Genomic DNA, 27,143 nt, shown 5'->3' on the forward strand with positions numbered 1-27,143 from the left:
CACTGTCGGCCAGTAGGGTCACACACAGACCTGGCAGGTGGGGAGGCATCACCTTGGCCACTCTGGCCAATACACAGACAAGAGCTCCCTCCCGAACCACCGGCCACACGACGGGCCCGGCCCTGAGGCCTCTTTGCCACCGTCAGCCACCTTCCTAGCGGGGGCAGCGAGGCTGAGTCTGCAGCCATGGGCGCTGTTTGGGTCTGTCCGTACGTTCGATCCTGGGGGCAGCCAGAGAGGGGGCAGCTTCCCTCCTGTCCAGGCTTGCTGCAGGCCCCGTGGGTTCAGCCGAACCCCAGCCAGGTTTAATTAGGGAGAATCATTGGCTGGGCTCTGCAGGGAGACACCAGGGGCCCCGAACCGTCAACCCCTCACTCAGGATCGCTTTGAAAGCAGCAAGGACCTCGATCAGCTTCTGCAGCCCAACGTGCTCCTGTTAGATCAAAGGCCTCCGGCAGCTTGAATGGGGTTTAACTTCCCCGGGAGGTGGACCAGGGGGAGGAAGGGAGAGTTGCTTCTTACCAGGCCAACGAGCAGAGAAACACCCCCCATGCCCTCCTCATTTCTGGAGGGGCTCTGGGCCGGGTGCTTTCACAGCAAAGCTGGGGAAAGCCTTGCACAGCACATCACCTACTTGGGGGGCTGCATCCCCGGGTGCCACCGGGCAGGGACGTAAAAGGAGAAGGGGTGAGGAGACATGACATTTAATGGTGTACACAAGCACCTGCAGGGCGTGACCCTCGCGCAGAGGGAGGGGCTATTGAGGGCAGTACAAGGGGAGAGGACTAGGAAGAATACCGTTTTGAAGAGGGGAAGTTTAGGGCGAGGGTCAGGAAGGAACATAAGAACGGCCGTACCGGGTCAGACCAAAGGTCCATCTAGCCCAGTATCCTGTCTACCGACAGTGGCCAATGCCAGGTGCCCCAGAGGGAGTGAACCTAACAGGCAATGATCAAGTGATCTCTCTCCTGCCATCCATCTCCATCCTCTGACAAACAGAGGCTAGGGACACCATTCCTTACCCATCCTGGCTAATAGCCATTAATGGACTTAACCACCATGAATTTATCCAGTTCTCTTTTAAATGCTGTTATAGTCCTAGCCTTCACAACCTCCTCAGGCAAGGAGTTCCACAAGTTGACTGTGCGCTGCGTGAAGAAGAACTTCCTTGTATTTGTTTTAAACCTGCTGCCTATTAAAATAATATATGGAGATATCCTATCTCCTAGAACTGGAAGGGACCCTGAAAGGTCATCGAGTCCAGCCCCCTGCCTTCACTAGCAGGACCAAGTACTGATTTTGCCCCAATCCCTAAGTGGCCCCCTCAAGGATTGAACTCACAACCCAGGGTTTAGACGACGGTTTGGTTCCCCAAGGGAAAGCATCAGATGGACCGGCGGGGCTTTGCGCATTGTCAGGATCTACACTTCAAGCTCGCTGTTGATTTCGGTGCTGGAACGACTCAATGTTTAATTCGCTGCTCCCTGTTAACTGTATTACAGCAGCCCCGGGGTGCCCGCTGCGTGAGGCGCTGTACGAACACAACCGCCCTTGCCCCGAAGGGACTACAGTCTAAGAGGCAAGACAGGGTGGGAGGGGAAACTGAGTCACAGAGGAACGCGACTTGCTCAATGTCATAGCCAGGAACAGAAGCCAAGTCTTTGAACACCTAGCCCAGCATCCTATCCACTAGCCCACGCGGCTCTTGGCATGGATCATCGTATTCCCTCCCCCGCGGCGTTTCTCCAAGGGCAGCCCTCTCCCCCCGCAAGGCGGAGCTGGGGAGAACTGCGTCACCGCTGTGCGTGAAGTCAGTCGCTCCCCACGCCGGCTCATCCCCAGGGCGCACAGCGGCTTCAGCCTACCAGAGACCAGGCAGAGCTGTGGAAACATTGCAGCACCAGCGGCTGGAAAAAAACACGCCCTCCCCCTGGCTGCCGATCCGTCGGGGAGATGCCAGCTACAGTGACATCTGGCCAGAAATAACCGTCTCACATGGTGGCTGCTCCCCAGGAACCAGGGGAGAGGAGAGATACAAGAGCCTTGGCAGAGAGAGGAAGGAAGGGACGAGGGAGGCCGGTGGAGAGGGGCTGCATTTGAGCAATGACTCCGGCTCTATGGGGTGGGGACGGGAGATAGAGGGTGGAACAAAGGGGTGGAGCGGCTGAACGTATTCCACATTCAAAGGCACCAGCCACAGCTGACCACCACGCTGCTTTCTAGGATCCATGCCGACCCGGGCTATACAATCTGCAGAACGTACAAAGCCAGCCAATAACCTTGAGCTCCCAGGGCGGAGAGGAGCAGGGGCTGATAACACAATAGGGGAAGGAGAACAGGTTTGCAAGGCGGCTAACTCCTCGGCACCTGGCGCCAGACAGCTGACAAGGCAGGCTGCGGGGAAGGGCTAGTCAATGCACTGGTACTATTTATGCTTAAGAGAAGTAGCAGCGGAGGTCAGAGCAAGGTGGGAAGAGGCGAGCGGCTCCGAAAGGACAGAGGCTGTATCCTTCCAGACCACGGCCTATGGGTGCAGCGGAAACCCTTTAATGGGCTTCGCTTCCCTAGGGTTACCATATTTCAGCAAGCAAAAAAGAGGACGGGAGGAGCCCCGCCCTAGCCCCGCCCCCCTCAGAACCCCCAACCCTCCCCCCGCTCCTTGTCCCCTGACTGCCCCCTCCTGAGACCCTCCCCCCATCCTAACTGGCCCCCTAGGACCCTACCCCCTACCTGTCCCTTGACTGCCCCAACCCTTATCCACACCCCCACCCCCAGACAGCCCGACCTCCCGCCCACCCCCCCCCCTGTCTCTTGGCTGCCCCCTCCAGAACCTCCCTGCCCCTTCTCCGACCCCCTGGCCCCCTTACCCTGCCGCTCAGACCAGCGTGCCGGGGAGGAGGAGCAGGGGGAGGAGCTCCAGACTGCCGGTGCGAACGGCCGGCTGGTGATCTGCGAATGCAGGGAGGGAGGGAGTGCTCTCAGCTGCAGGGGAGAGGAGGGGGAAGCGGAGGAGGGGCTCTCTCTGGCTGTCGGAGCCCCATGTAAGTGGCACCATCCGGCCGACTGCCCTGTCAGCCGCGCGCTCTGCGTGGGGGGGGGAGGGAAGTCCGGACATTTACAAATTCCCCCCGGACGCTATTTTTAACTCTAAAAGCCGGACATGTCCGGGGGAATCCGGACGAATGGTAACCCTAGCTTCCCCCCCACTCCAGCAAGGGGGATTCGCTCCACTTTACACAGGGGGTTCCTGGGACATGGAGAGGGGACTGGACGTGCCAGGTCACCCGAGTGGCAATGCCAGGAACGGACCCCCGGCCTCCCGGTCCTTAAAACATACCAATGGATTTGTCCTCTCCCTGTATAGCAGTGTTATTTCTGTTCCGAGGTCCCAGCCTGGGCCCCACTACGCTAGGCGCTGCACATACCTAATAGACACACTCGGCCCCAAAGAGCTCACAGGCTAGATATATGATGAGACAGAGATAACAAACGGGGGGAGATCAACAGAATCCCAGGGTTGGAAGGACCTGGAGAGGTCACCTGGCCCATTTAGCTGAATAAGGAGACGTTGTCCCAGCACTCCCACTGCCCAGCAAACGGTGGCTGAAAGGGGACCATGTGGCAGCCCGGTGGATCATTACGGGGAGCTCTGCCCATGCATAGGGGGCCACATGGGCAGACGTGCCAAGGTTCTCGAGGGAGAACAGGACAGCGTCTGACAGCTTAGCTCCCCACGTGGACAGACGCCGCCACCACAGAGTTTCGAGTCACCCAAGAACAGCCCAGCTCAGAACAGCGAAAGGAAACGCCTCCAAGGATGTGTCCAGACAGCCGTTTGTGGGGCTGGGCGGCAGGAAGGATCTGATGGAACATACAGCACCGGACACCAAGATAGCGAACAAATAGTAACTTGCATTTATACAGCACCTCTATCCCAAGGGATCGCAAAGCGCTTTACGTGAACCACACACAAACCGGGTTCACCGACAAACTGCAGCCACCTCTGGGGTGGGCCGTGGCAGCTGTATGACAGCATACAGCAACGCTACCCAACAGCTTGGGATTGGAAGTGAAGGGTGCCCCTTCTCACCGCTATTTCTTTTGATACTTTTTAAATAAAGGCAAAGTGACAACACAATGTTAACACACTACGTTGTACAATGCTCCTTACGTATTCAGGGGCTAGTTAATAGCCAGAATCGTTAGCCAGGTTCTTTATCTCACTGGCTGGGGAGAGCGGAGTACACTTAAAAGATGACCAAGTTTGTAAATACCCATCCTCTTTTTAGCCCTTTTATCGAGATCTAAGGACCATTGAAATTGCAGGGGATCATCACTGGCTTGGGGTTAGGACAGCAGGCTGTTAGCCGCCCCATTCACAGGAAGGGCCAGAGAATCTTTAGAGACAAGAAAGCAGGGACCTTGGTTTTGCCTCATCTCATCTGAATGATGGCCCCCCTCCAGTATCGGAGCGCCCCCTTGCACCACGCTGCGGTATTGAGTCAGTGCTACCTTCCGGAGCAGAGCGCTGCCTATCACACCCCCATTAGCTCCTCAGTGACCCTTACCGGTCTCCCACACAACTGCCGTCCAACCCAAGTCCATCCGGCAGGGAGCTGAGCTGAACTCAGTTCTCAGCCTTCTCGTTACCAGAGTGGACCAGGACACATTGCAGTAGGTGGCATTTAACGTGAGGGACCTTCCCGGTAGCTCCCACACGTCAGCAGAGAAGAGAGACTGGAGTCCAGTGTCTCCGTTCACACCATGCTGGGTTTCCACACCTGCCAGGCAGAGCGGGTCCCCTTGCAGCAGTGCATGAATGAGTCTGAACACCGCTTTCCAGGCTAGACGCCTTCCAGACACCAAGGCCTGGAGCTCAGTTGCAGACCAATGGCTCAGGGAGCCCATCTCCTGATGAGAGCCGGGAGAGAAGCGGGGGCTTGTTCCAGAGACAAGTTGGGGTGGAAAATGAGGGGGCTGATTGCAATCCTTAACCAGTTTGTTTTCCTGCTGAGGAGTTTGCATTTTCAACAAAAACCCAAATTCTGCTGAACACCGACACTTCCTGCAGAAGGTACCGTTCTCCTGATGGAAAAGCCATTTCAAGCCCAACGCCACGGCCAGCTCCAGCCAGACGCAGCTCAGCGCAGGCATCCCTTCCTCGGCACCCGCTCTCATCAAAACCAATTCTCCTTCCCCTGCAGTGTGGCCCTGAGGTGCAAGCGGGGACTGTCTCCATCCCGCCCACGTCAGTAAGGGGAGCCCGGGCTGGGGACACCCGGGAGAGCAGAAGGAGAATGGTCAGGAGGTCCAGGCAATGGATCACGACTTGGAAGATCTGGGTTCAGCTGCCAGTAGCTGGTGTCTCACTTCCTCTCTCCAGGATTCAGTTCCTCCACTATAAAAATCTTCCATCCGTCTTGTCTATGTAGCAGACGGTAAACAGTGAAGTAGGCTCAGTGTCTTACGAGGCGTACGTGCAGTGCCTTGCACACTGGGGCCCTGAGCATGGCAGAGGCCTCCAGTGCTACCAGAATACAAACCGTATTCAGAGAGGACACCTGTGAGAGGAAAGTGGGGGGCTCAGGTTTTCAGCCCATCTTAAAAGCAGGTGTACATCTGTGCACACCCACTCACGCTTCACCTGTATGGAATGTCCTTGTCTAGGGGGCAGGGCCCTCTTCTCCCCAGGTTACTAATCCAACAGCTGCATTTTGGACGGTGCCTTTCCATGTGTTGCAGCAGCACCGTGGGCTGCTGGACGGAGTTAGGAAGTTTGCGTCTAAGCGGATGAAGTTTTGAGGGCTAGTGTCACTTCACGGATAAAGTTACGCCCACGGCGTCCTTCATCCCTTTAGGAGTTCTAGGTACAGCCACCCTGTGGCAGACACCCCGGGGCAGCCAACCCATGCACCGCCCCCCCCCCCCCCAAAAGGGAGCCCCACGCGAAGGAATTCTGGCTTCCGACCACTGGTGGTCCCCACTCATCAGCCAGTGGGTCAGTAACCACCCTGGGGCACTGCTCCCAGCCCCCTGCTTTATCGTCCCCCAGAGCGGAACAGTTTCACTTACGCCTGGCAGGTAAGCCGGCTCCTTTCCCATCACCCCGGGGCCCTGGCAGGCCACCCTGCTCTCCAGGTCTACCAGACCACCACTCGGGCTGAATCACCAGAACTACCTCCTGTTTCCAGGCCTGCCCTTCCCTGAGCTGGGAGCACTCCTTCCCCATGCCCAGCAGGCAGCCATGGGACTCAGTCACTTGTCCTCCCCCCCACAATACTTCCAGCTGGGTCGGATCCTCTCCCCAATCTACCAGCTCCAAACACTGGTTCTTAAAGGGGCCACACCCCAAGCACCCACAGCCCTTAAAGGGGCAGACTGCCCTATTCCAGTCTTGAGATACTGTTCCCCAAAGGAAGGGTCAAACACTACAGACAAGCATGCCCCCTGCTCGCCCATCCACGGCGCTCTGATGAGCGGAACGAAGGGGCAGGGGTTACTTCATTTTAATTAACATACCGGGGGTGCCTCTGCTCTGCTGTCACGGCCACACCTGGATCCTCATTTAGGGAGTCAAGGCAGGGCTGCAGCCCCCTGGGTGCGCAGCGGGGATTCTCGCTGGCGCTCCAGGAAGTCTGCCCATCGCACAAAGCTGGCTGGAGGGCACTCCGAGGGGGAGAGCCAGGCAGGCACTCGGGAGGGTGTGTAGCACGTTTCTCGGTACGTCTGGGCGGGCAGGGGAGAGGCAACGCCATGCCAACTTGCAGATACGAGTGTCCAAAGCAGTCACCCTTAGCGCTTACGGCGAGGATAGCAAAGACCGCGATCCATCACCCATGTGTTTAGTTAACGGCGGCCGTGTTTATAGAGGAATGACATGGTCCATGGGTCTTTCCTGGGGACATTAGAATCTTTCCACTAATATTTGTGCTGCAGACTCAGAGAGCTAGTCCCAGGCAAACACTAGCACCCCAGGATGGTTACCCCCCGTCCTTCAGCTGGCTGTAGAGTGGGACCACTGCTATCTCCATGCAAGCAGCTGCCCTGGTACAGCTTAGCAAGCCAAAGGGATCCACCCACGGCTCACTGTAATGGGGACAGTTACCAGGAGCGGGATAAAGGGTGACCACAGTTTAGGTTGATGGTTTCCTGGATGGATGAAGATTGATGATTTATCAAGACAGGTGGATTTTATTTCAGTTTAAACCCCTATTTTTCTTTTTAAAAGAAAGGTGTTTTACCAGCAGGCATATTCCACAGTCACCCCTTGGGGGAGAGGGGCTAAAACAGGTTGGGGGAGAATTAATGGACTGGCGTGCTTATGGGAACTTGGCTTTTAGTCTCATCCACCAGAACCGCCAGGCACCAGGAAACACGCTCCCTTAGCATTCTTCTAATTAAGTGTACTCTCCTGGCTGTTTCCCTAGTGTTCTGTCACAAGGCCCGTTCCTAGAAAGCTACTGAGGACAGACAGGAACTTCTGGAGGAGGAGACCAATTCCCCAGTATCGTTATCAGAGCGGTGGCAGGAAAGACCGAGGGACAGGAAGCAGAGACTACTTGAGCATCATCAAAAACCCGAAGGGCAAGAGAGTCAGCAGCAGACAACTCAGGGATTCAGTCTTGCCCCTAAAACTAGCTTCCTGGTTTTCAGCATGAGTGACCTTCCTGGAGAAGCAGAACTTCAGAGAGCCCATGTCTACATAAACTCTAGGTAGCATGGACTTGAGGGGAAAGGCCACCGTGGAGTTTGGGCACTGGACTGGGACTCAGGAGATCTGGGTTCAAGTCCCAGCTCTGCTACAAACTTCCTGGGTGGCCTTGAGCCAGGTCACTTAGGGCTCGATGCTGCAACATGCTCTGGCTCTGACCCCACAAAGCACGTGTGCACTCCCATTGACTAGTTGAACGCTCGAGTGACATGCATGGGCTGAAGTCCAATGCTGGATCAGGCTCAGCGTGCTCAGCCCTCTGCAGGATTAAATCCTTGACCTCTGGGTCTCAGTCTCCCCATCTATAAAATGGGGATTACAATCCTCCCTTTGCCTGCCTTGTCTAGCCAGAGTAAGTTCCTTTGGGGCAGGGATTGTCTCAACGTGTTTGTACAGCGGCCGGAACAAGGGGGAACCCAATCTCAGCTAAACCATTAGGTGGAAGTACTGTAATACAAATGTGTGGCTAGATAACCCTGCATTTCAACGTTCATAGCCGTTAAGACCAGCAGGGACCATTACGATCATCTAGTCTGACCTGCTGTCTAACCCAGGCCAGAGGATTTCACCCAGCCTTTCCGGCAGCAGGCCCATCTCTTGAGGTCGAGCTAGAGCAGGTTTTTAAGAAAGGAAGCCAGCCTGGACTGAAAGGCTTAAGTGACAGGGAATCCACCACAGCACTCAGCAAGTTGCTCCAGTGGTTAATTACCCTCACTCTGACTGGAGCAAGGCGGACGTTAGAGAGCTGGAGAAGCGCTCGCTCAATGGACTGATAATGCTCTGCCCTCAGAGAAGCAGCACCAAGGACAGTCAGCATCCACGGGGCTCTCATCTAAAGAAGCAGGCAGAGTGCGTCTCTGAAGCAGGAAGCTAGAGAGAGCTGCCACCCCGTAGCTCAGGAGAAGGGGACAACCCTAGCGTTTACAGCACAGACAGCTTCGCGCGCGCACACACAGGTTACACCTCTGTATGTGCACCTCCATGGGCAGATGGGCGACACGGCAGCCAGGCAGAAAAGTCACGGTGGTTTCCGCATACCAAAAAACTCAACAAGCCACGAAGGGTCCCCAGCGAGCGCACGTCATTTCACGGTAGGGGTCACCAGGCTCCCAGGCACTACCAACTGTCCTCTCTTCCCTGAAATACAAATGGGCTGCGAGTGTGAACGGTGGAAGGAGTTTATTGCTAAGGCGCTGAGTTCGGGTTCTATTCCAAGCTTTGCCCGGCTCACCTACCCGGACACAGGCCAAGTCGTTTCGTTTCTGTGCCTCATTTCCCAGTCTCGGGCTGGTATGGCAGGCTCCCCTTCTTTTGTCCACAGCTGTGTTATTCCTATCGTAGAGCTCCCGGCAGCCCTTGTCATGGACCAGAACCCCATTGCGCTAGGTGCTGTCCAGACACTAGCCAGACCTTCCTACACACTGTTTGGTGGCATTGTTAGAGCAGTGACTTGCGTGGTCAGACAAGGTCTAAGGAACAGACCTGAAGAGTGTACAACGTGTAAATACTGCACCTAACAGGAGGCCCCAGTTCGGTTTGGATCTCTACTGCAATAAAACTAAAAATAACCAGGTAAGAGAAACAAAAGTCCATAAAGTCAACTATGGGCTTCATTACACGATGATGCCATTTACGTGCGCAGCACGTCCTCACCAGTAGTAAAGAAAACCCTTAGGTAGAGAAAAGGCACAAAACATTGTTCCGTTTCCTGATTAAGGGTCACCTTTAACTCTTGAGATGTGGCTACACACTGCAGCCACTTGCTTGGCAACAGCCAGCCCCGTTCCACTCCCCGGCCATACACACGCCCAAAATCTCTGCTAATTCCCACAATTCTCTCCTAGTCAAATCTTTGTTTTCATACACCACTTGCTTTGCCAATGACATAGTAACCTGCACAGCAGAACCTCAATTTTATGAACAGCAATCTAATGAATGACCTATCATATGAACCATTTTTCTGCCACTCAATGGGACTTCAATCCTTCAGCCAACTTTCAAACAGCTGTACTGGTTTGAACAGATTGAGCAGTTTGGCAGCAAAGGCTAACCAGACACTATACATGTGTAACTATTTGCTATGTACTCGGTCACTGAGCAATAAATTAACTTGTGCACTGTACCCACTGCAATTTTGAGATGTTCAATTTCATGTTGTTAGCACCTCAATCTCCAATTAGTTCCTAAAATAGGGATCCTGCTGTATTCCTAGTGCACAAAAAAATGGGGAAGCAGTTCTGTTATTGATCCAAATATCAAGTAGTAGCTGTCACTATTCAGAGGGAGCATAATGGAGACAAGCAAAGTGTGCAAAATCCCCATTGGATTTTTATGCTACATTTTCGTGCTAAATCTGTTCATTCAAAGCCTGCTTGTAGCCATTATGGTACAATTCCCTTACATTGTAAAGCTTTTTTAAGAACTACATCTGAGAAAGAAGTTTTAAATTCTTTGGTTCGGTACTTGACAAGTCTTTCTTGGAAGGATCTGAGACATGCGCATCCAGTGCTGATGAAGACCACCACATGAGGAGGAGTTAGATATATGCCTAGACAGATCTGCAGCCTAAGTTCATCATAGGCTGCTCATCTGCAAGCTTCAGAACCACTGCACATTGGGACCCCAAATATCAGACCTAATTGGGACTGCAGTCAGATCAGATAACCGAAAATCTGGAGCCCCCAACCGCCTGGGGGCTGACAGCCGGAGCCCCCAACCGCCTGGGGGCTGACAGCCGGAGCCCCCAACCGCTGCCAGCCCCAGGCAGCTGGTGATTCGGTAAATACGGAGAGCCAGATAATGGAGGCTCGTTAAACGGGGTTCTACTGTACTTCCATCCTGACCTAGGGGGCAACTTGAGGGCTAAATGGGCCTAGAGAATGTTCTCTGTTAAGCTTGACAAGGGGCCAATTAATGCCAGTTGTGAGACTTTTTTCCTGGTCTGTGGACAATTGTCCACTGGGGAGTAACCCAAGACTAAATGAACTTTGATTAGTTCATTATTCAAATGAGGTATACATCACTGACTTAAAATACACAGCATTTGGGGCAAGATTCTAGCTGATGGAGCTGCAATTCTCAGACATTAAATAAGTCTGGAAAATAACGCAAGCGGTACCAAAGTCAAGGAATCTGTTTAAATAGACTTACAGAGCGATCAAAACAAAGCAAGTCAGGCAACACTAAATGGCATTTCATCAACAGATGAGAGACAGTGGTGATGGCTTACAAAAGCCGATGTCGTTTGCGGCGTTACAGAGCAGCTGCACATAGAAACCAGTTACAAGAAGGGCACTTACTAAAACACACCCACCTTGCTGGACATGTACAGTATTTGTCTAACCACGCTTACAGCACAAGCCGTAAGTTTAGACCAGGACTTACAGCAAGACCCCTTTACACTAGTTTGACGGCATGAGGGGACCTGTAAATGGGACGAAATGTAATTCACATGTGCTAAGTCCTCTGTACACTGCTTGCTTTAGTTACTACCATCATCTCTGGTAGCCTTGCAGAGACCCCACGGCACTAGCAGAGCACGTTCAGTGCCAGGCACGGCGCATTCGGCACTGTCCGTACAAACCGGAGCCTCTGGAGTGCTTCCTGTTCCAGCACCAGCCACGGCAGCAAACCAGTCCTTCGCTGCTCCGTCGCGACACGGGACACGAGATCCAGTGTTGTTTGAAGGAGCCTTGGCATATCTGTATGACGCACGCACTTCGTCCCTGGTGCTTGCGTCCCTCTTCACCTGGAGGGACATGGGGCGGCCTCAGGTAACAGAAACCTGAGCTCCAGCCCTGGGGGCGGTGAGGAGATCCCAGGAGATGGCACAAGAATCTGCATCTCCTCTCCACTCCCCCAGAGCAAGAAGAGCTGTAGCTCAACTCCCACCTGTTGACATCACTAGACAGGTCCTCCAGAGACCCGGACCTAAAGCCTGCAACCAAGAGAGGAAAGCCAGGCTCGGGGGCTATTTTGCGTACATGAAGGGGGATTGCTGACGGTGGGAGAAAGGCCTAAGGAAGCACTGACGTATACACACTGTGGTTTTGAGCTGCAATTCATCTTGACGGTTTGCCGACGGGGCTGCTGCTGCTACAGCTCCAGCCGTACGTTTCTGTACCCTCCGGGCAAGGGAAAGGTTACCAAGTAAGGGTTCTTTGAAGCAAGGATCCCTTCCGAAGAGCAAGCACAAGACACCTGCACCCAACCCAGGAAGCTCTCCAGTTTACTTCGCCCAGCAAAGACAGCAATGCTGGGAACACCTGCAGCAAGCTGGCCAGAGCTTACAGGGATGTTTATGCACAACACGCTACAGTTGTGCCGCTGCAGCACATCCATGTAGACACGCTACACGGGCTACATGGGCTTCTCCCATCACTGCAGTTAATCCACCGCCCCGAGAGGGGGTAGCTTGGAAGAATTCTTCCATTGGTCAGTACAGCTATGTCACGGGGGGAGGGGTGTGAGTATATTTTTCACCCCCCCGAGAGATGTCGCTATGCCCATGTCCATTCCCAGGATGGACCAGCCCTAAGTCCTGAGGCCACCGAGGCTGGTCTCCGCTGGCTTCGAACTGACATCACACAGCTGCACCTCCACTAACAGAAGAGGAAGAAGCCAGCAACTCCAGCTAGTAGGAGCAGCGACACGAGCTGCGGATGCAGGCACTGCTGCACTAGGAGAAGGGGCCTAGCCAGGGTCACGCCTCTCAGACCCAGGACTGTGTTGGGCAGACCAACCCCCCCCGGTCCCCCCTCCCCCCCAAACCATGCAGACTTAAGGAAAAAACGGCAGGAAGGCCCAGCCGGAAGGAACAGCTGCAGAAGCAGCCGGAGAAGGGACCTTCAGAGAACTTTCTACAGCTTTGACTGGACTGACTTTGCCTTGTGCCGATTACCTGTTTGTACCACCTCAGCTTCAATCCAGGCCTTGCCTCTTAGCCCCTTCTCCTCTGCCCTGTCATCCTCACCCCCTTCCCATTTAGCTGATTTCTCCCTCTTTCCCCGAACTAAACCCACCCAAAGAAATCTCAGAACTAGCATGCCATTTGTCACAGGTGTGTTCTACCCCTTCCCCCACCCTGTGTCTGGAGCCCCGATCTGGGTTGGTTCTTCAGCACCGCTGTGATAAACATGATTATTACCACTACTAAGAGACAAGCCACTTGAACTTTAAGCAGTGCCACACTCAGGCCATGTCTATGCTGCGCAATGACGTCGACCTAACGTACATCGGCACACAGCCACCGCGGTTATTAAATCGCTTGTGCGCGTGCACGCTCGGCTCCTTGTGCCGGCGGTGTGCATCTCCTCGCCAGGAGTGCTTGTTCTGTCAGCGGGGGGCATTGCGGGACAGCTCCTGAAAGCCGGGAGCCGTCGACGCAAGCAATGCGGTGTCTACACGGACACTGCGCCGACCCGACTACATCGAGCGGGACTCTCTGCCACTCAGGGAGGCGGTGTTGCTAAATCGGTGCAGAGAGGCACTTATGCCGGTGGGAGCCAAAGTTAACGAAGACACTTCCACAGCTAAGTTGACGCAGGGCAGCTTATGTCAACCTAACCATGTAATATAGGCCTAAGACTTCTCAGAGCTGGCCGAGGCGACACGGTTAGACTGCCAGACACCACTAGCACCTTGTTCATGTTCGCCTTTACACATGCTACCGCCGGGGAGCTGCACTAGTGCACAGATGGGAAACCAGAAGGAAAATGCTTGTGCAAACGAGGCCTAGATGAAGGGGAGGGTGTCTGGGAAATGGGAGCCGTGATAAAATAGAAACACGCTCTGAAGATATTCAGAGGAGAGGGCTCGGCTGAGGATGCGGTCACCCCCTGAGCCCGCTTCAGCTGCCAGACGTCCCCAGACACTGTGCACGCCGAGGCTTGTCTGTGCCTGCCTGTCCACTGTATTATTGTCAAAGCCGCATAGTTCCCTTGGTGGGTGGGGAAAACGAACAAAGCCAGCCCCGCCTTGCAGTGTCAACAGCAGCAAGAAAACTCCTTTAAAGAAGCAAGATCTGGTTACCAAGTTCTAAACAAAGCCGGAGCAGACAGACCTGGCTGATCGGACACTTGATTGGCCCACGTTAACAGAAGGTACACGCATGCAGTCATTTAATAAGAGCTGCCAGTGGCTGCAACAGGCTGTGAAAAGGAAGAGTGGAGTTCTGCCATGAGCCACGGAGAGACCTGCAGCTCCAGAAAGGTTTCCTCTTTCAAAAGGAGACTGCATAGCCCCGCGCACCTCAAGGCTTTCAGCAGCTCCCGACGCTCAGACTAGCTGGGAGCCAGAGGGGCATTCTAGGGTCCTAGTCAACGCCTTCTAGTCCATCACCAGAGTCTAGCAGCCCCACAAAGAGACACTTTGGATGTCCTCTTCTCACCACAAGCCTCCAGGCCAGCTGGTGCATGGAGATGGCCACACACCTAGTTCTAAATGGAAAAGGAAACTTAGCTCAAGTTCTCCACGGTTCTTCAAAACGGGCAGGCCTTAGCCCAGTTCCAAGGTGCTCATAGGGCAAGCTGTTATATGAAGCCAGAGCCCTCTCCTCACCTAGAGTAAAAGCAGACCTGTGGTTCAGACACTGGACTGGGGCTGAAAATCTGGATTCTATTCCTGGCTGTACCGCGGACTCTGTGACCCCCGCCCCGTGCCTCAGTTTCTCATCCGAAAGATGAGGCTAATACTTCCTTTCTGCTGGGAATGGGCGACAGGGGGTGGATCACTTGGTGATTGCCTGTTCTGTTCATTCCCTCTGGGGCACCTGGCATTGGCTGCTGTCGGAAGACAGGATACTGGGCGAGATGGACCTTTGGGCTGACCCAATATGGCTGTTCTTATGTTCTCTGTTTAGATGGAGATGCACTGTCTTTCTGTGCAGCGCCTCGCACCATGGAGACTCTGATCTCAATGCCTCTAGGCACTACTGTAATATCAGTCATGTCACTACAGAACATCAGAAGTTGGGGTTTTGTCAGGTGGTCAGCGGGCTGGAAGAAGCTCACATCCTCCCCAAAGGCCACTTACTTCTAGTCCCATTTCACTACGCTGCAGTGATGTGTTTAATTAATGGCAGGATACAACATAAGTGATCATTTTTCGCTCCCCAGTACTTAACGTACTTAACAGAGAAAGCTCAGAGTGAGGATGATTAATAAGAATACTGAAGATCCATCATCTGCTCAATAAGGCTTTAGTATGATCTGTTAAAGAACTCACACAGCTCATGAACAAAGGCATTTTTACAAGCTGAGAAGCCATCAGCAACGTTAATTATTCTTTAACAGGAAAGAGTCAATTTACTGGTGGGTTAGTAGACACACATGGCATCTTCGCTGATCTCCATCATCATGCTGATTTTGTCTCCCTAGCCTCCTAACCAGCCCCCTGGATTTTATTTTAAATTTTTCTGACACAATGAAGGACAATGCAAGAGAAACGGACTTCTGTGCAGCATTTGACATTCAGCCCAAATCGGATGATCAAAGCAAGCAAGCCATGCATTCCATTAGGATGTTAAAAGAGAGATAACGATATCTCTGCATGATTCTTGCCTTTGCCTTTCAAACGCAGTTGCCAGAAGACAGGGCCTGCTGTTGCACTGACTGGCCTACATTCCCAGCATTAGGTTCAGACCAGAGTCCTAGCCAAAAATAGCAGCCCCCAGAGATTTAGTAGGGGGATTTTTCACAGGGCACCGTGGCTGGAGTAAATCTTCACGATCAGAGGACTCCTGGTGGGGAAAGCAATGCTCCCAAGAAGAGCAGTTGGTGTTTTCATGTAGCAAACATCGTAGGAACAGGCAAAGGGGTCAGACACAGGTGTACAGACATTCTTAGAGACTTCAGTTGCAGGTATTCGTATACATAAATAGCAGGTCATGCCGTAAAGTATGAAGGCTGTGTGTAGAGAAATCCAGTATTAACATAACGAATGGCATAGCCTCCTGCAGGCCCTTGAAGAGTTGTATCTGCACATTAGTGACACCTCCACTGCAAACAGAAATAGCATTTTAAATTCAGTTTCCAGCTCTCCTTGTTATTCAGCATGAGGTCTCAGATGCCCGCAGGAAGAGCTGTTAATGCCTATTAACACAGTGCAGGGTAATGGTGACATATCCCGGTTAAGCAGAGATCCTACCCCCACGGGATATTGGTGCTTATCACGGAGAAGATGCCATTGCAACAATCTAGATTGATACTCCTCAACAAGATCCAACATAATCAATACATCTCCCCCAGTAAGGCACAGGTACCATACATCCCTCTGTCCCCAGACATCCAGGCCTTTACTTATTCACTTCTCTCTCTGTCCATCTCCCTCCTCTCTTCCTCCATCAGGTACCCAGTCAGATAACTCTGAATAGTGCGCGCACACACACACACCACACACACTTCTGTGATTCATAACTACCTGGTCTCTTGAGATAGCATCCACTCCCCTTTGCTTACAAAGGACATTGTGTGCATCCTTCCAGAATGTTAAGTGTGATTTTTTGCTTGGAAGCAACTCTTATCACAGGGAATCTCTACTCATTTCTTAAAGGTTGTTGGTTGGGGGGGGGGGGGGGGGAGGAAGTGTTTGTTTTTTTAAGAAAAATTGAAGTCAACTGTAATATCCCTCCCTCTGACATTCTGCGGCATACACACATCACCCTCTTTTGGTTCTCGGGGACGAGCCTAAGCCCGCACACTTACCAGCGGTCAATTTACCTTCTCACTCCAGTTCAAGTGCAAGATTCAACACAGCAGGAAGAGACAGAACAATCCTCACAACGGGAAAGGCAGATACAGAATGAAGGCTTCAATCCTGCTGTTATACCGTAACTGTTCAGATGGGTGCAAGTGAACCACCAATCTTAGCTCTGGTTCATTAAGTTCTCAGGTTTAGAGGGTGGTAACTTTCCCCAAAGAATCAAGCTAGTGCACTACAATTACCTCTTTACAGTCAATGGACTCAGGATTAAATTCTACCTTTGGAAAAAATCGATTTCACAACTGGGAATGTTTTGTTGTTGCTGCTCTCATCTCCCCAACTGGCTCAATCTTTTTATTCCATACAAGCCTGCGCCTTTAGAAAAGCAAGAGGCGGCAGAGGAAGGCAAAGGCCATATGATTTTGCATTACAAATTATTTCTTTGGATGACGAAGTGACAGTTTGTTATCCCGTGTTCCCCCATGACATTGAACTGACTTTATCAGTATGCTCAAAGCTGAGAAAACTTCCTTTTCAGAACAAAAGAGGAATTCCCCCAGCTGATGCCATATTTACGGCACTAAAACAAATCTCTGCTGTAAGGGGCCGGGTGTGCTTGTTGGAGCTGCACTAGCAGAATAAAATAAGCCACACATCAGACGTAATCATCAGTGCCAGCTAGTACCAAAACAAGAGAGTTCTGGGAAGACTCAGACATTAAACATTAGACATTAAAGAATATAACCCACATGCCTCTTGTTGACATGAACATACAATGCCTGTCTCCTCTTTACAAAACCGTGTTCTACAGGCAGAGATCAAAATTAATTTTAAAGAGACAGTTTAAGGCCTGGTCTACACTACGACTTTAATTCGGATTTAGCTGCGTTAATCCGAATTAATCCTTAACCCGTCCACACAACGGAGCCAGTTACTTCGAATTAAAGGGCGCTTAAAATCGATTTCTGTACTCCACCCCGACGAGCGGAGTAGCACCAAAATCGATTTTGTAAATTCGAATTAGGGGTAGTGTGGCCGCACACCACCGAATTAATGTGGTTAAAATTAATGGGGTAGTGTGGCCGCACACCACCGAATTAATGTGGTTAAAAACCGAATTAATGTGCTTAGTGTGGCCGCGCACAATCGAATTTATACAATCTGTTTCCCAAATTCGAATTATCTAAATTCGAATTAATCTCGTAGTGTAGACGTACCCTAAGTGTCTCCTACTCCAAATGTCATTTAAAAGGACATCAGCCGCTCAAATCTGGACAGCACTGTGAAAAAGAATGTTTACAAAACAAGAGACCAACAAAAACATTTCATCTTTTAAAAAAAAAAACTCTAAAAAGGAACCAGCTTAGCAAATAAGTATTCCTGCAGAGCACTTGCAACTCAAACATTATCAAAGCACAACCAGGATGCATGGTGCCTGGCAGACAAAAAGTCAAAGGGAAGTGCTAGCAAAAAGCAGTGAAACTGGCTAGCCAGGTTTCATTGTCTAGCCTGGGTGAAGTGCAAAAAGCAAACAAATGTAAATAGCGAATTTAAGATCTTTTTAAGAAATTGCCCTTTTAATTTAGCAGGTTACTTGCAACCTACCCGCTCAAACTTTGCAGTTAACTCCCCCCAAGAAGCAAGCCTCCTGCTTTGAAAAAGTTTTACTCTGGTCAAGAGCACCATGACTGTAACTGGAGAGAGATTAGGACATTTCCCTCCCCCGTTTTCCTGTGCATCCGGCTGCACTGTGTGTCCACCCAGTTTCCCTTGTGTTTGCTTAGCGTCTTTCACACACAGCAACAGCAACGCGTGCTGGTAAAACCACACCAATTGGCAAGGCGAGTCAGAGGCAGGTGTAGCATCAAACAGCGTTCACCATGATAGTTTATCACTGAGGCACAAAAACAACAAGGAGTCCGGTGGCACTGAAGAAGTGGGGTTTTTTTTTACCCACGAAAGCTTATGCCCAAATAAATCTGTTCGTCTTTAAGGTGCCACCAGATTCCCGGTTGTTTTGGTGGATACAGACTAACACGGCTACCCCCTGATATTTAACTGAGGCACATTACCCCCCGGATTCCTTTTAAACCGATATGATTTTACCCCCCTTCCTGCTCCACCTGCAAAGGACCTCACACGTGCAAGGCTTTGCCAAGGCCTGAGTTCCCAGGCCCTTGACCTGACCCTGCCTAAACTTCCCCGCGCTATTGTGTTACCAGGAGCTCGTCTCTCCTGCACACACACACACAAGGTAACAGTTGCTAGGGCCTGCGGCACAGGGGCCAGGAGTCCAGCAGCAGCCGAGGCAAAATAATCATGCCAAACAAACAAGCGCCCAGGAAGTGAGCGAACGGCTCCCACGCCCCCCCCCCCCCCCCGGCCCCCCCCCCCCGCGGGGGGGGGGGGCGGGGGGGCCGGCCCCGCGGGTAGAAAAGCACCCACACCAAACTATTGCCAAGCGGGGGGGGGGGGGGGGCTGCTTCCTCCTCCAGGGCAGGGGGGCGGATTCTCCCCGCGGCCGGGGAGGCGAGCTCAGGGCAGGGGGATGCGCACCCAGGCAGCGAGGGAGCCGGCACCTGCTGCTGCTCCGAGCCCAGCCCGGGCGAGCTTGGGGAGGGGGAGACAAGGGGTGCGGCCGCGCCCCGGAGAGGAGGGCAGTTAACAGGTGCGCCCTGGGCAGGTGTGACAGGTGCCCCCCCCCCCCGGGACAAACGGGCGGGGAGGGGGTGTTTGCAGGCGCCCCTCCCCAGGCAGCGGGAGCGGGTGGCAGGCGCCCCCCGACCCACACCCACCTTGGCGAAGTAGAGCATCCACAGCTCGTAGAGCCGCTCCTTGGAAGCCATGCTGCCGCCGCCGCCCCCGCCGGCTCCCTCCTTATCTCCACCGGCCGCTGCCGCTGGCTGTGCCCGGCGCCCAGCCCGTGCGCCCGGCGGGCATGGCCCCGGGCAGCGCAACTTTCCGCGCCCCGCTCCTCCGCCGGCTGGCTCGCTACGCCTCCGCCATGGCTGCTGGGGGGCAGCGCGGCGCGGCTCGCCTGGCGGCCGGGCTCGGCCCCTCCTCCGCTGGAGCCTGATTAGCGAACAGCCCCGGGCCGGAGCACGGGAAGCCGCCCCCAGGTGCGCCCTGGCCCCGCACCCAGCCTGCGCGCTGCGCTGCGCTGCGCTGCGCTCCCCCGGCCTGGGGAAGCGGAGCGGGACACGCCCCGCCCGGCCTCTCCTCCCCTCCCCTCCCCGCCTGGGTGTTTGCTCAGCCCATCGGGATGGGTTAGCACAGGCGGGGGGCGCAATTCATCCCCGCGGATTGAGCGGGCAAAGACACGTGCGTGACTTTAGGCGGGCAGGGGCCTCGCTGGAGTCAGTGGCTTGACTTCCAACAGGGGCAGCCGGGGTCCTGGGCCCCACGAACAGCCCCCAAAACCGGGCTGAGAACGGCAGCGGCCGGGGGAATCCAAAGGGTTACGGGCCTTTGGGCCAAGGGTTTCAAAAGTGGCCCCTGATATTCCGTGCCTTGATTTTTGGAGGGACCCGGGGCCTCATTCGCAGAGGCACCGAGCTCCCACGTGGCTCCCATTCAGCTAGGGTGACCAGACAGCAAGTGTGAAAAATCAGGACAGGGGGTGGGGGGTAATAGGAGTCTATATAAGAAAAAGACCCCAAAATCGGGACTGTCCCTATAAAATCGGGACATCTGGTCACCCTACATTCAGCTGGGTTCCTGGCTGCTCAACGCCTTCTGATCATCAGGCCCGGCCTGTTTCAATGGGACACCCCCCCCAAAGAAGCTAAAAAACATTTGCAGATGGCGGCCTTAGTGTGTAAAGCCTCAAGGGGCTGGATTTCTGAAAGAATGTTAGAAGGCACCTCGTGGGATTTTCAAAAGCATCTAGGCCCGCTTGCAAATCCCACTACGAGCCTAAATACCTTTTAAAAATCTGGCTAGAAGTACCTAGGCTACCACAGGATGGGCCTTTTATAAATATCTCTAGCAGGGCACAAACATGTGGGTGCTTAGCTATAAGCATGGGGGTGGTCCCAGTTATGTGTGCCAAGTTAAGGTCATGCTTAAGCGATGGCAGATAGATGAGATTTGTAATTGACAGATAAATTGTCATGACAATCTTTAGGTATCTTTTATACAGCACTTTACAAGTCATGGCTCTGGTCCTGCATTAGGATCTGCTCCCTCCAACACCTGTGCCTCTGTGGTATTCCCATGGGTGAGGTCTAGGGCATGGGGAAATAGCAAATGCAATCAGGTTGGTCATTTTCGCTTTTGTTTACAATCCGTTTTCCTTTCTGGTTCACATACTGCGGTAGATGCTTCCAATGCCCATCCCCACCCTTAAAAAGAAATTAACAGCACAATCCACAAGAACACAAAAAAAGGAGTAAATAAGAACTAGCACCATGAGGCCGTATGACAAATAATTTCGTGACCTTCTGTAAACCTTGTCCTTTCCTTACCAACCCTCTCCCCCAATCTGATGTTACTCTCCTCACTTTACCATGTCGAATGTATAGATCCCCATTCCACAGCTCCTTGCACGCAGCCGCAAAGTGTAGGGAAGGGGCAGTTACAGGTGTAAAATGCCGTAATTCCCATCTGGTAGCATCTAAGGGCTTGTGTACAGGGGGGATTATTACTAGTTAAATCAGTACAATGATACTGGTATATTAAACCGCTATAGTTATACCGTTATAACTACCCATGTAGACACTCCTGCAATAAGAAGGCTGTTTTCCAGTGTAGCTTAACCATCTGGAAGCATAATGTAATAAAATCTCATTCTGTGGGCAGGGTAGTGATAGAAATGTAAAGGAAGTGTCATTTTATTTGTAAAAATCTACAGAATCATAATTACAATGGTGTCACCCTCTGCAGTGTGGTGGGGGGATTCACTGACCTCCTCCCCCACCCCGCATGGTCCCAGCTCCAGGTCATCCTGTTGGTGAAAATATTGATAACCCACTGTCATTGGAAATGGATTGAGTTGGGTGTCATTAGAAAGCCTTTTCAGAAAGTGTTCAGCCAAATCGCGGCAGGTGTTCACAGTTTCTGGTTTGTCGAGAGCTTGTACATCAGCCATACCACCTATGATTGCTATGCTGAAAGGCGTCTGCTGGTGTAAGGTACCAGTCACATTGTCAGTAGGTGCTGGTTTAGGAAGAGCATGCAAGATGTGCGTTAGTTTACTTTTCGCCTGCACGTATACCTTGTTCTGTCGCATTCAAACGTCCATCATGGTACCATGGAGAACCTGCACTTTCCCAAAGTCTCACATAAATCAACACTAAGCTGAGATCTGGACACTACCAGGAGATAAGCATCAGCTATGAAACTCCCACATCCTGCAGGACAATACGCTTTTACATAAAAATGTAGCAGCTGCAGACTGAGTCTCCATGTTACTGTTGACATCAGCGCTTTCTTCCTCTTTTGATAGTGCCACGTCTTTTGCAGCTTTTAAAGATATGGGCTGTGATTCATTTCTGCGGATAGCATTGCTAAAAACTATACCCATATCCAGCAGTACATCTTCAACACACGCTTTAAGAGCCTTTGTTCCTCTTTAATCCCATTCAATGCACATATTTCTCTGCTCTTTGCCTCTTCATCAGTCTTCACCACCACTTCCCATCCATTAGCGCCTCTGCAGGCAACTCACGAACTCCGGCTGAGTTCCCTTCACTCCCTTCACCCACCTACGGAATTACATCTGCTCCAGAACCAAAATCCCTTCCAAGGTGACGTCAGCAAAACTGAAAAAAAGGCACTCTTTGACTGGAATAAGAGTGTCCACATGACAGGTTGTAGTGGTATAAATTCACACCTTAGCTTGCACTGGTATCACCTTCCCATGTAGACAAGGTACATGGCAACAAGAGTCTCCCATCTGTATCTTGTAACCAGGGCCGGTGCAAGGAAGTTTCGCGCCCTAGGCGAAACTTCCACCTTGCGCCCCCCCCACCCCCCCACCCCCCGCCGCACCCCCCCCCCCCCCCCCCTCACCACCCCCCCCGTGGCAGCTCCCCCCCCCCCGTCTGCCCTGAGGCACCCCCCGCGGCAGCTCTCCCCCCTCCGGGGAGCCGTGCGGCAGCTCCCCACCCCAGCTCACCTCTGCTCCGCCTCCTCCCCGAGCACGCCACCCCCGCTCTAATTCTCCTCCCCTCCCAGACTTGCGGTGCCAAACAGCTGATTGGCGCTGCAAGCCTGGGAGGTGGGAGAAGTGGAGCGGCGACCGCGTGCTTGGGGAGGAGGCGGCGTAGGAACGCTGTAAAAAAAAAATTGGGGGCACCACTTTTTGGCGCCCCCAAATCTTGGCGCCCTAGGTAACCGCCTAGTTTGCCTAAATGGTAGCACCAGCCCTGCTTGTAACCACTGGAAGCTCTCCCAGATCAGAAGGGCAGTGTTTCACACACCCCCTCTCACTCACTTCTCACAGCTGTATATGACAACACACAGTGGGGGCTGGGGAGGTCAGGCGCATCATTCATAGCCAGGCAGCACCCCTGGAAATCCAAACGAAAGGCCATCTTTATTATCATATTAAAAATCAGTTTAAAGCCCATGATGTGGTTTTTCGCTTTATTTAAACTCCCTGACAGCCCCCATTTAATTAAATATGAGACACTTCCCCAGTGAGTTGCTAAATATATTGGGCCAGATTCTCCGCTGCAGCACCATGGGTTTAATTTTCACTCATTAAGGTACACCGGCTGTCTCCTCCGCAGCTCGGAGTGCGTTTCCCCCCTCCCCTGGGAATTTAACCCTGGTCCTGCAAACACTTACACACGTGGGTAAATTTACACCCATGGATCATCTCAGGCTGTGTCTATGCTACAGACTTCTGCGCCTGTTGGTCGGGGGTGTGAAGGGGGGTGCCAAAGGCTAAATGACTCGGCCAAGGTCGCCTGTGGCTGAACCAAGAATCAAAGGCAGCTTTCCTGAAACCCAGCCCACTGGCTTAGCTGGGGGACAATACTTCTGCCAGTGCCTCACACCCTCTGCACCATTAGGTCACATCAGTGCACACCCCACTGCCAGAGGCTACCCCCATTGACTAAGCTGAGTCAGGTGACTTGAAGCAGATTGCTGATTGGACACCACTGAGCATAAAGCTTCCTGCTGCATGCTGTCCCACCCTCTTTTCTGAGCAGCCAGTTGCTAGGCTTGCTGCGGTTGAGACCCCTGTTCCTGCCTCCCCTTTTGCCGGGCTCTTGCTCCTCTTACTGCCCCTTGTTCCTAGCTCCGGCCACCATGCCTGGTTTCCACGAGTCGATCCTGCTACCGCTTCTGCTTCCTCACCCTAACCCCAGTGGCTGACTCCAGCTTGTCCCTTGGTTTGACTTCTGACTCCAATGCTGACTTAATCCTTGGTGTGGCTTCCAACTCTGGCACTGACCCTTGGCGTGACTTCCAGCTGTGACCCCGATGCCATCCCTGGCTCTAACTGCTAGGTCAGACTGCCTGTTATGGGCCCTGACAGCGACCCATAGGTCACTCAGTGTTCTAGCCCCACAATTGCCTACTGCTCTTTCAGCAGCCTGCAGGGCTCCAGGAAACCTCGTGGCTACCCAAAGTAATTGCAGATTCGTTGGCCTGCCCCCCACTCCACAAATCCTCTGCATCCTGCCCAGAGAGCCTCTGGAAAGCACTGTTCCGTGGCACGCAGGGGGGAGTGTAGTGTACTGAAATCTGTATTAAAATTGTAAGCTACCACTTTAAATGCTCAGGAGTTTTTCCTGCTTGCAGGCTAGGGGGCTCTGTAGGGAAGCATGCAATCGGGCTAGCAGAGTCAGTTCTGCAGATAGGCAGCCTACAGTAAGGTGGGGTGAGTTGTGCCTTGCTGTTTTAAGGAGCAGGCTGTTTTGTCTCTTTCTGGTTTGGTTCTTGTGTGTTATTGGTCTGGATTCTAAGAAATAAAGTCATGCTACATTGCAACCTTCTGGCAAGAGTATTTATGGGGGTTTTTAAATCTGGTGTCTGTGTGTGTGTGAGTTTGTGCTGTGAACATAAGAGGGAGGAGATCCCAGGATCCTGCCACCTGCCCATTGAGCTGTGGAGCTGCTCTAACCCCGTTTCCATCAGGGATCTCCCAGGATACAGAAGGGGAGGGCAAGCCTTGACTTAAATATTGGCTTTCCTGGCCCCTGCTAGACTCATTCCCAAACTGTGCTTTATGCTGCGTTTGTAGAGCGCCTCTCCAGCCGTCTGCTTCTCTGGGGCCAAAGCCTCCACTGGCGTAAATTGGCACATCCCCACTAAAGTCACCAGCTGAGCCTTGTTCTGCATGAGCAGGCCTGCACCTTGGCTGATGTATTATGAGTACTCCTTGTCATGCGTGCCCCTCCCTTCCTGTGACATCAGCCTGCCACACTCCCCTCTCTGGGAACGTGTTGCTTGGCACAGTGCGGTAAGACGCCTGCTCAGGAAGCATCTAGTCCTGGAGGTCAGGCCATCCAGATCCTTGCCAGGCAGAGAACCAAAGTTCATCTAAATGGGTTACATAAATACTCCAGTGCCTGGCAGGGGCCCTAGGGTGGACTAGGAGTTCTTTGGCTCTCCCAGACAAAGGGAAGTATGTTTTATTTTGAGGTCACTCATCCTGTGCGGAGCTTGTAACTGTGTCTCTGGGCTGCCGCCTCCCTGTCCCAGGTAGCGCTTGGATTGGGGGGGGCGGCCAGAATTTTCCGGGGGGGGGGGGGGGGGGGGGGGCAGGTTACCTGCCAAGTAGTGCCGGCCCAGAAATGGAAGAGGTGGAGGAGGCAGCACGAGGAGAAGGCAGCCTGGAGTTCTGGGAAGCTGGGGGGAGAGAGACCGGCTGAAACCTCTCCCCCATATCCTACTGGGTAGTGTCTATGGGGGTGGGGGAGGCCTAGACCTCTTGAACCCCCCCACTGCACTGCTGGCTTGGACAGCAGCTAATTCAGGGTGGGTTTTGTACTGCTGACCACTGACAGCGCTGGAGAGTGACCTCTGCTCCCAGCCTGCCTGGAACTCAAGTGATGGGGGCTCTCTCTGTGTCTCTGCTCGGGCCGGTCCCTTCCCTTCTCTGAGCCTCAGTTCTGTACCTGTAAAATGGGGATGGTAATTCTGCCTTTGTCTCAGCTGTGTCTAATGGGCCGCTCTTTGAGGCAGGGACTGTCTCTTCCTCTTATAGCCCAGTGGGGCTCCAATAGGGTGACCCGATGTCCCGATTTTATAGGGACAGTCCTGATATTCAGGGCTTTTTCTTATATAGGCGCCTATTACCCCCCACCTCCTGTCCCGATTTTTCACACTTTCTATCTGGTTACCCTAGGCTCCAGTCCCAGGTGCTACTGTCATCCAAACAGGGACCCCAACTGCAGCAGCGCACGTGGGAATATCCCCTCCAATTCCTCCCTAGGCTTTTGGACCATCCAAAGAAGAGTCTGTTCTCCAAGAGGCGCATCCCTGGGTTTTCAGCAGAACCCTCTCCGTGGCCCCACTCACACCCCTCCTCTTCCCCCCGAGGCCCTGCCCCCGGCCAAGCCAGAAGCTGGAGTGGGGCCGGTGAGCCCGGGCCCCTCCACCTGCCCGGGGTGGGGAGGCCCGAGAGCAGTCCCCAGCCTGTGGCCCCGCTCCCCAGGCAGGTGGAGGGTCTGCGGCTCCCTGACCGGGCTCCAGTTGCCGGACTGGCCAGGGGAAGGGGGGAGAGGGTAAGAGCGGGGCCAGGGCTGGGCCTGTGGTGAAAAGTGAACGGGCCAGGCCCGTCCACTATCAAAAAGTGGGAGGGCCATGGCCCCCTGGCTCACCCCGGTTCCGGCGCCCCTGCCTTAGGGGCTTGGGAAACGTTACCCAAAAAATCAGGGGGAAGGACAGTCTCCTGCCTGGGCACTAGACTATGTGTCAGTCACCTGTACTCCATGGAGGTATCTTCCATACAGCTGTCATTGTGGTATCTGAGCCCAGCTAGGCGGTGGCATGGGGTAGCTGTGGCTGGTAGGTCTCAGGAAACAAAGGGAAGAGGGTAGGGGGGTAGATTATCCCACTTCTGCTGCTGCAGGGTTCTTACGCCTTCCTCTGGTGCCATCTGCTGGCAGAGACAGACTACGGGGCTAGATGGATCTCAGGTCTGATCCCATCTGGCAATTGCTGTGTTCCTCGCTGGGAGCGGGATTGTAGACAGCGAATACTGAAATACATAAAACAGAGCATGGTCTGGTATCCCCCACTCCCTGCATGAGAAATAAACAAGCCATAAAATGTGGTGTGATTGGTCCTCTTTTACCTGCCTCCGCATTGACACTTGCTGACCACTAGTGGAATAACTGCACTATCTCATGGTTAGTGCAGGGGAACTAGCCGCAGGACTCCCGTTATTATCTATATTACCAAAGTGCCTAGCACTCCTAGCTGAGATCGGGGACCCATTGTGCCAGGGGCTGTATTGCCACCCAGAGAGAGACAGGCTCGGCCTCTAGGTGCAGACAAGGCAGACCCAGGGCGGGAGGGGAAAAGGGATTTGCTCGAGGCCTCACCGCAAAGGACACAACACCTGGCTCCAGACTCCCAGCGTGGTACCCTAGCCACTAGACCTTACTGCCTTCTACACTGGCCTCGAGGACTAATTCTGTGTTCCTCTGTGCAATCCATACAGCTGCTCCGAGGCGACTCCTCCTCTCGTGGTTACCCTGAAATCGGCGGGGCTCACCCAGGGTGAGAGAGAGGAGAGTCCAGCCCATCGTGATGACAAACCAAAGGCAAG

The 27,143-nt window shown here is 53.3% G+C and overlaps 1 protein-coding gene across 1 annotated transcript in view; it reads right to left on the reverse strand.

Moving 5' to 3' along the window:
• Positions 1-19,242, reverse strand: part of NBEAL2 (neurobeachin like 2) — a 175,643-nt gene extending 156,401 nt beyond the window's left edge. The window contains exon 1 of the mRNA XM_029911640.1: positions 19,207-19,242. Within this exon, the coding sequence (XP_029767500.1) occupies positions 19,207-19,224 (18 nt within the window). The 5' untranslated portion in view covers positions 19,225-19,242. The remainder of the gene's footprint in view (positions 1-19,206) is intronic.
• Between the last annotated feature and the right edge of the window lie 7,901 nt (positions 19,243-27,143).

The sequence above is a fragment of the Terrapene carolina genome, unplaced genomic scaffold (assembly GCF_002925995.2).
Source record: "Terrapene carolina triunguis isolate 2854851 unplaced genomic scaffold, T_m_triunguis-2.0 Scaffold111, whole genome shotgun sequence".
Lineage (NCBI taxonomy): Eukaryota > Metazoa > Chordata > Testudines > Emydidae > Terrapene > Terrapene triunguis.